General features: G+C 41.3%; 2 protein-coding genes across 3 annotated transcripts in view; one reads left to right on the top strand and one right to left on the bottom strand.

Moving 5' to 3' along the window:
* Positions 1-47: 47 nt before the first annotated feature.
* LOC133484002 (neuronal vesicle trafficking-associated protein 1-like) lies at positions 48-8,216 on the bottom strand. Its single transcript, XM_061786009.1, has 5 exons — positions 7,912-8,216; positions 7,530-7,675; positions 6,145-6,261; positions 3,200-3,310; positions 48-1,443 (listed from the first exon to the last, which is right to left on the bottom strand). Exons 2-5 carry the CDS (start codon positions 7,656-7,658, stop codon positions 1,240-1,242), a joined length of 561 nt encoding a protein of 186 aa, XP_061641993.1. The 5' UTR covers positions 7,659-7,675; positions 7,912-8,216; the 3' UTR covers positions 48-1,239.
* The window catches only part of tacc1 (transforming, acidic coiled-coil containing protein 1), a 43,891-nt gene continuing 36,264 nt past the window's right edge, over positions 1,325-8,951 (top strand). Inside the window, exon 1 of one of the 2 annotated variants that reach the window (XM_061786003.1) lies at positions 1,325-1,461. The gene's annotated coding sequence lies outside the window, so the exon portion shown is untranslated. Of the gene's footprint in view, positions 1,462-6,849; positions 6,994-8,951 lie in introns of those variants that run through there. The other variant, XM_061786005.1, reaches the window with a different exon arrangement.

The following is an 8,951-nucleotide window of genomic DNA, read 5'->3' as shown; positions in this document are numbered from 1 at the left end:
CCTTAGCGTACACACATTTTTTTCACCATCATATAGATTCGACAACGTTGTTGGTGGGAAACGTGGACACTTTATTTCAATCCTTCATTTAACATTAAATGTAGCAAATGTACTTCAATGATACTTATTACACTGTATGGAAAATTAGGCATTTGTGACCATTTAACAGACACGTACAGGAAAACAAAGCTTCAGGGACAAGCAACTACTTCAAAATGGATGGCTTCCAGTTGCCATCTGATGACATTGATGAATAAATGCAAGAGGTTTCACAATACGGCGTCATTACTATCAAAGCAAAAACATTCAGTAGAGCAGCATAAAAGTTATGCTAAGAAATGCAGCCTTTAGTTTCAATCTTGTGTAGCCTGCAAAAGCACTGTTCACAAAAAATGGTGGCAATCTTTTATAAATACACTTGATACATTAAAGAAAAACTTGACAGCAATATTATGCAGAAAGCAGTTTAGGTCAAACTGCACAACCTAAAATTGTGCAAAATACATTTGTTGCTGGTGCAGCCAGTTGACGTTGAGCCTCTTTCTCACAACAATTTAGTAGGCCTTTGTACAAAACAATGCACTGTAATTTACCAGAAAGCAGCAGCTTTGTTCTCAAATACATTTGTTACTGTAATACAGCTTTGAAATGATGGCAAAGAGTAACGTCCGCAGTTTACTTGTTGCTGGTAAAATTCATGTTAGAACTGAAGTTAATGCTTAATGATTTCCTACTAAATTCTTGTTAATTAAGTTTCACACCTCAGTGGCATTTACGCTGCAAACATTGCTTGATGACAACTACAAGATCTTTTTGAAAGAAAGTGACGAAAAGCAAAGTACAGTCCTAATTGTTGTGCGTGCATCTTCACCTAAATGTGTCACAAACATGAGCTAGTTCACAGTCATTTCACTAAATTGAGTTTGAACGTGTGTTTATATACAAAGTTAACATCTAGTGTGTGAGTGGGTGTGTGTCAGTGGCATTTCTACATGTATGGATGCCACTCAAGTGTGTTAACAATAAATAACAGCATATGCTATTCAAACAAACCATGAACCCAGCACGAGCCTCAGTTTGCCGAAAACATGATCACAGTTTTCACACATTCAGCTGACCTTGAAGGCAGCACAGCACCTCGGGCAAGACGAGCACATTTAGCACCAGGACTCGGGTTTGCTTGAATGGCACAACCATATTATTTCTTCTCCCTCAGCAGGTGAGGCCACGCCCGGTCGATTAAGCCATCTTCTGTGCTGTCTCTGTCTCCTGCTGGGTGACCTTCTCCTCAGACATGATGGTCATCCACGGCGATACTGACCGAGTGATGGTCTGCTTGGCGATGTTGTAGTGGTTGATGAGGGTGAAGAGGCGCCCGCGGCCCCCCGGCCCCTGATGGGGGAAGTTGCCGCCGTACATCCCGGCCGGCATGCAGCGGCCTTGCTGCTCCACAGAGAGAAGGTAAAAAAGAAAGAACATGTCAAAAGATATGCAAGAAGTGTGTGTGGGGGAAAGGGGGGGTGGTGGTTAACGAAAAAAAACAAAGTTCAAATAAATCAAGCAAAACATCAATTACAATGGTAAATGACAAGGGAAATGTTAAAGTGAGTAGGCAGTCCAGAATAGCTGTGTCTTGAGTTTGGATTTGCAGAGGGAAAATGGGCCTGTGTTTCGGAGGTCAGGTGGTAGTGAGTTCCAAAGACATATTTGGCGAGCAACCAATCAGAGGACAGCAAAATACTGGCATTATTTTGGGCTGAAGCGACTCTGAAATCTGACTGGTTAAAGAAACAGTCCCATTGTTAATATAGTTGAAGTTACACCGGCCAGCACTACTGATTCTGAAGGCTCTGGAGTGATTAGATTGACATGGCAGCACATAGAGGCTGAAATCTGATTGGATGAAAAAAATCTAACATACACTTGTACTGCAGTGCAGCCAGGAGAAATGCTACGAAATGAAGAGAATAGATTTATGAAGAAATTGATACAATTTCATGGAGCCAATATTAGAATTTAGGTTGTAAATATAGGCCGGTGCTTCTTAGTGTTTAGTCCTGCAGAGAAAGCCTTGCTGGCCCTGACATCTCACAACTGTGGATTTCCCTCCTGCAGCTGTTGTTTTGCTCAAGAGACTCAACAAACTCAAGTACTTTCCTGAAGTAGAGGTGGATTTACGCTTATTCATTCTTGGACTATGACAACATTTTCTCTTATAAAATGTCAACTTCCAGCCTGGAATATTTTAAATATGTTCGGAATTACAATTTGATTTTCACCCTCACACTTCTTATATTTACATTAAAGATATACCTGGAGAATACAATTTAATTACATTTAATTCAATGTATTGCTATCATTAGGCGAGAGAAATCTATTTCAACTGCACAGGTGTCAAACGCAAGGCCCTGGGGCCAGATCTGGCCCACCGCATCATTTTATGTGGTCTGCGAAATAAAATGTGTCAGCTTCCATGATTCTCACTAAAATCTGTGCCAAATTTTTAAATTGTCATATTTAATACATAACGTTGAGGCATTGCAATAATTTTTTGTTACCAAACCCCTTTTTGCAGTAACTTGAACAATAGCTGAAGAAACTATTATCCTTGACTTCTGATTTCAAAAATAGTTATCCATGAATTTGCTGTGTACATGTAATAATGTGATGAGGCGATTAAACAAATGGTTTCACAGTCATAACGGCCCTTTGAGGGAAAGCGTAACTACAATGTGGCCCACGACCAAAAAAAAAAAAAAAAAAAAAGGTTTTCCACCCTTGTAATTGACTGCCTTACAGAGGGCAGTGTGGCAACCATGTTGATGAAATTACCAAATGTGTTTCCTTGCTCTGTGAAGGATTAAGTAAATCACGATGACATTCTTTTCTGTAATTCATGACTAATGGAATTATAGGGATGAAAGATAGATGACAGCTCAGCAACCTATCACACTTTAAATGGAAATTAGATTGTTGAAATCTCCGATTTAGCACTTAAATCCTCACAATGCGAAAATTAGACATTTTACTTCTCATTCAGTAAAAGTAGATTAAAAAGGCCGATGTTTGGTTTGGTGGACAGAATGATGACCATTGTAGACAACTATAATGAGTAGCAAACAAACAACCAAGCGAGAAATAAATTTAGGAGGTGGGGGTGTGGTGGGGTGGGGGGGGGTGCACATAAACAAGTGTTTACCGTGTACACAAAGCTGTCAGGGCATGGCTGCTCATATTGGTAGACCTTGTAGACCACCAGGAACACCACACACACCAAGAAGGCCAGGGCACAGATCACCAGCAAGGTCACCTGAAGGAGAAACAACAAATAATAATGACATCACACAGTCAATTAGATGCCAATTAGCTGCATTGATGACTGTAATGCTTTCCTTTCTGGGCTTCCTAAATGAAAAAAAAAGAAGAGTTACAATTACTGCAACCCGTCTGCTGACAAGAACCAGAAAGAGAAGGAGCACATCACACAGGCCCTGCATAGGCTCCCTTTGTGTTTCAGGGTGGATTTAAGTTACTTTTATTCATTTATGAAACCCATCATAGTCATGGCCCCTATTTAGCTGATCAACCCTCACGGTTCCGCAGATCCTCTAATAGCGGCCTTTTAGTTCCAGGTCTACAGTCCTCGTCTGTGGAAGAGCCTCTTGCAAAAGAACTCCGTGCTGCAGAGAGCCTTGATATTTTTAAGGAGACTAGACTACACGCATCTTTTTAGGGATAGCTCACTATCTTTTTTTTTTTTTTTTTTTAATGTTTCATCCCTATTTAACCTATTTAGCATGATACTGTATTTACATCAGAAATGAAAAAATTACTCACACTATGTATGCTATTCACACACTTGCACTATTGTACTTGTTTTCATAACTTGCATAATGCTCATACTGAGAAGGAAAAATTTAGCTATTGTTGGCTCAGGCATTGCTAACATTGTGAACTGACTAACAAACGTGTTAATTTACTAATGATAACAAAAATTTAAAAACACACAATTCTCTTGAAACAGGCAATGGATGGGGAATATCTTGCGTCTCTTGAATTTTCTTTGCGTCATTTTTGTTAATGTTGCCTGGTTCATGTTCTAGCTTTAAGGTCCCAAGATCTCAGTCAATAAATCAAGATTTCAACCACAGTTGACTTTACCCGTTTACTGCACGTCTGTTTTTATATCACGTCATCGTTGGCAGAGGTTGGGAAATGTACTCAACCTATTTTGACAAAGTAAGGACTAGAAAAAAACAGTTGTCTGTTTTTAAACATGGGCGTATAAGTAGAAAGTCGTCAGAAAAATACTCAAAATACAGATACTGAAAAATCTACTTTTTATCTATTACCTTTTTTGTGAAGCACTTTGTGTTGCCGTTTTTAAATATGAAAATAAAGCACTGGTTGGTTGATTAATTGACGAAGGAAGGCAGAAATCAGTCCAAATGATGAACCGCAGACTGCATTTAGGATTAAAATCTTGTCAGTGCAAGTTCATATTTTGCATATGGCAAAGCCTGCCGGGTTGTGTGACCATCTACGCGGTCCAGGTCACACTTCTCAGGGGAGTTATGTAACACCTCCTGGTATTTCTGGGGCGGTTGGAGGCTTTTAAGTGTGTTGAAATATGGCTTAGTGTGGTCAAAATCAGTGCAGTAGGGGTTGCACAATTTTTCTACGTCGACGTTGACTAGTCTCTGATGACGTAATTGATACACGACAGGTTCTGCTTGGTGGGAATTTGCGCTATTTGCAAATAATCATAGACCTTTTGTGTGTGATGGAATAATTCCCCGTTCTCCTTTCGCTTTGATAGTGTAGGCCAAAAGAATTTTCTAAATTCTGCTCGAGCCTTGCTTTGCCCCCTTTTACGGGTTCTCCTTCACTTAGCAAAGCTGGGCATTCAGAAATTGAAGACAATTTGAATCAATTACGGTGATCATCCTCATCCTCAAGCCAAAAAAACATTTGACGCGTGACAAGTCAACCTCACGTCGACGTCATTGTCAACTAGTCTGTACTAACCTTGTCCTGTATATGGCACCAGATCCTGCTGCAAATAACGGAAATATGCGATTAATTGATGCCTCCCCTGAAAAGGTTTATAATTGCCTATGGATGCTACGAGATGGTGGCAAAGCACTATTATGTCTAATGAAAATCCTCAACTCAACTTCAACTTAGTTCCTAAGCACCAAGGTGACGAAGCACTATTTTCTTCTAGATTAAACTGACTTCAACATAGTTCCTGGGCACCGAGACACCACAAGATGGTGCAAAATGTAACACTTTTATTGCTTTAGCCTATAAGCACAAGAACTGCAAACAGGTGAATTTTTCATCGAATAACAAAGGATGGGATCCAAAAACAAATCTGCCACAATCTGAATTCGCAGGTGGGCAAGGTATAGAGTATAACTTAGTCCAGGGAAGATGTTTCTTTTCAATCCCAAGTGAATTCAGGAGTGGCACATCAGAGCAGCGAACAAACAAAAGCAACACAGCAGGAGGTTCTCAAAGATCTTTGAGGCGAGGACTCCCTGAAGCACTTCAAAGCTCATGTGAGCTTAAAAGAGGTTTTGATCACTGATAATGACAGTCTGTCGACTCGGGACTAGCCAAGACTGTTTAACTCAAGCATCTGTTCAAATCGTTGCATCCAATGACTGGACACGTTTGCCAGCCAGGGAGGCAGGAGAGAAGCTGCCATTCGGAGGCCATCGCCATGGCAGCAGATGATGTAATGCGAGCCGCCGAGGGAAGCGTCAAGTGAATCATCGCTGAGCGTGATGGATCCTTGTCAAGTCGCAGGTCATTGGGGATTGGGCAGTGGCTTAAGGTGGTTTATCAGGTATCTGAACTTTAATTTTAACAAGGAAACATTAACAACAACGATGCAACAGATTTGGAGAAGCAAGACATTCCCACCCATCGCCTTATTTAAGAGAATTGTTTGATGAATTACATTGAAAAACAAACTTATTGGCAAGATGTATTTTTTCAGTTGTCATTTAGCTAGCTAATTTAGCATTTTTGTTTCGATAGTGTCGTGTGATTTATTATTTTTTTTAGGTTTAATAAAAGTAAATAAAAATAAAACTATGGGTACAACTTTGTGGCGTGTAGCAGCTGGAATCTTACTTTGAGTCTCTCGGACACGCCTTCGATGATGCTTATTGAGAACTCTGCGATTTTGGGAGAGCTGATCTTGCCCTTCTTACTTTCGCCATCGTAATCCGCCTTTGTCTTCACCACCACCTGGAAACACACAGACACGCACACCAAGGTATACACAAACAAGCAGAAATAAATATGTCTTGGAACTGCATGAGCTAAAAATGAGTGCACATAGGAGCTGGAGCCCGGACAATGTACTATTGCTGGTCACTTCATTAGGTACACCTTACCTTGTATCTAATGCAAGAGCTGTAGCGAACATTCTGCTTTTACAGAGGCAATAGTTTTGATTGACTGATAAGAGGAGTGTTGTTATAGTTTAGTATCATAATTTTTGCTATTTAAAAAAAAATAATTAAATAATGAGGATAAGCGGTAAAGGAAATGGATGGATGGAGATGAGGTATGGAGACCGCCTCCATACACCCTCCCTCTCAGCCAAAGCTGGGATAGGCTCCAGCTCATCTGAGGAAAAGTGGATGGGTGGATAGTTCTCATACTGCTTAACATTTTGCAGACTCAAACATGCATTTTTTTATCATAACAATAATTATGTCATATCCGGTTTTGTTTGCTTGTTTCCTGTGTGGAATTTTCTGTTGTGTTGCAGTCCCTAGGTGCAAGTCGGTGGGCGGAGTCTCTCGCGATGCAGCTGCTGGTGATTTGTCATCAGCAGTGTTTTTAAGTATGGGAGACGCAGGAGGAAAACGCTGAGAAATTGTACTTTGCTTGTTGCTGTTACCGTGCCAGCTTTGTTACATTCTCATGTTCATTCCGTCCTGCCAGTAGCTCTTTTCGTCTGCTGTTTTTCTAGTAAGTACTACTGTGTTTTTTTTATTTTTTTCTGTTCTTGTTTCTCTTCCTTGTGTAGGTTAAAGTTTGTTCTCCTAGCTTCCTTTAGTGTTTTCCTGGCTCCCCGTCTACCGTCCTTGTTTAAGTACCGGTCCGCTAGATGATTTTCACGTGGCCTTTCTGTCACGTCACTTTCTGTTTATAGCCATCTTTTCACGTCAGCGTCCTCCCTTTTGTTGAATAAAGTCTGTAAACATGCATCATCTGTTCTTTTGCTTTGCGGTCCAAATACATTGTTTGACGCAACCATAATAAATAATAGTAATGAAGAGTGTTGGTTAAGGATAAGATATAGACAAGGCATGGGGAACAGTTTTCCTATCATGCAATATCAGTTTTATGGAAAAAATTTTATAATTTGCTATGAGGATTATTTTTTTTTTTTTTCCCCTCAAGAATCGCACAGCCCACAATCTGTTGGTTCCTCACCCCTGAAATAAGATACCCCAAGATCCATCCATGACTCCCAAGTATTTTTATACACAGCAATCCCTTACCTTGTCTGGTGGAGGAAAATGAAGCTGGCTGGCATCTAAGGGTGTGATGAGGGGGATGGTGTCAAATCCGTCTTCAGAGGCTCCCTTCCCATTGTTTTTCTCGCTGAAATTATTCCCCAGTTTAACCATTTTGTGTGCACGTCAACCTGCAGGAGGGTGAAGATAAAGAGGAGAGGAGAGGGGGATGGGGATTCAAGAACCTGCCTTTATTATTCATATCAAGCATATTGTGGTGAAATAAACCACCGTTTGAGTCTAAACCTGGGGTTTCCACTGAAATACAAAGCATAAATAACATCACAGCGCTGTGAGGTGTTGCCTTTGAAACATCACACAGATGCATCACAGCCAAAATAAAAATGAAAAATATCAGACCACTCACCTTGTCAGCCGAGCGTATTGTTTTTAAAAATCGAATCTGTCTCCAGTGGTTTAGTCTCTTTCAACGGCGCCGTGTGTTGTTGAATGTGTCATACACGCGAGCGTCTCAATTTGTGACGCAGCCGCTGAGAGGAGCTGGTGGTGCACAATATGGCCAAGCTGCCTCGGTCCCCTCTACATGCTGCATGCTGCACTGCAAGTGATGTAACGTCCTCATTGCATCCTCTGAGCACGTCTCTCTCACTCGCAACCGTTTGGGGGGCGCCACCGCTGCATGCACGGCGGCTTTGAAATATATCAAACAATGTATTTACTCCCATTTGTCTGCTTGTCCTCAATCTCAGTGGGCTCACGGGTGAGCAGCTCATTGGGAGTTGGAGCCTATCCCGGAACGTTCTGGAAAGGTCGCCAGAGGTCACACTCGCATTCGCACCGATGAGCAATTTCCAATGTTCACCGTCGCTAACATGCATGTTTGGGATGAGGGAGGAAGCCGGAAAGCCAGAGCCGAGATTCGAACCCCGACCTCAGAACTGTGAGGCAGGCGTGCTAACCACTACCCAGCCGTCTTATTACAACGTTATTACAACTATATTCATAACATTACTGTATACAAACACACTTTTATGTCACTATCCATTGTTTTGAGCAGCACAGTGAATAGTGGTGAGCACATCTGCCTCACAGTTCTGAGGTTCGGGGTACGAATCCTAGCTCCGGGAGGGGATTTTATGTATTTATTTTTTGAATACTTGTTCTCAGCAGAAGTAGTGTGATCGCGTGGTTGGAGGCGCCGCCGCTCAGCTGTATTCTGATGTGCAAACACTAGAGGGAGACGGCTGCCTGGTTCTTCCGACAACCTTGATCGATGCTCATTGGAGATGAAGTACATGTAGTAGTAGCCTTTGAGCAATACAAGAAAACTGTCAAACTCTTCATGTAATTATGGTTTTGGTAGACTTCACACAACAAATTAGCATTACTGGGGGTAACAGCATACCTATAGAAGTCAGTCAGAAAAAAAGGAGCGCGAGAAAGCAA

Source organism: Phyllopteryx taeniolatus, chromosome 9, assembly GCF_024500385.1.
Source record: "Phyllopteryx taeniolatus isolate TA_2022b chromosome 9, UOR_Ptae_1.2, whole genome shotgun sequence".
NCBI lineage: Eukaryota > Metazoa > Chordata > Actinopteri > Syngnathiformes > Syngnathidae > Phyllopteryx > Phyllopteryx taeniolatus.
Note: the sequence above shows the minus strand (reverse complement) of the source record. Positions and strands in the feature narration are given on the sequence as shown.

What these genes read in the sequence shown, in the direction of transcription:
- LOC133484002 (XM_061786009.1), bottom strand. Translation starts at nt 7,658, where the DNA reads ATGGTTAAACTGGGGAATAATTTCAGCGAGAAAAACAATGGGAAGGGA. An exon ending in ATTTTCCTCCACCAGACAAG is followed by an intron (nt 6,262 to 7,529) that starts GTAAGGGATTGC and finishes GTGTGTTTCCAG; the next exon opens with GTGGTGGTGAAGACAAAGGC. An exon ending in CTGACAGCTTTGTGTACACG is followed by an intron (nt 1,444 to 3,199) that starts GTAAACACTTGT and finishes TCTGTGGAGCAG; the next exon opens with CAAGGCCGCTGCATGCCGGC.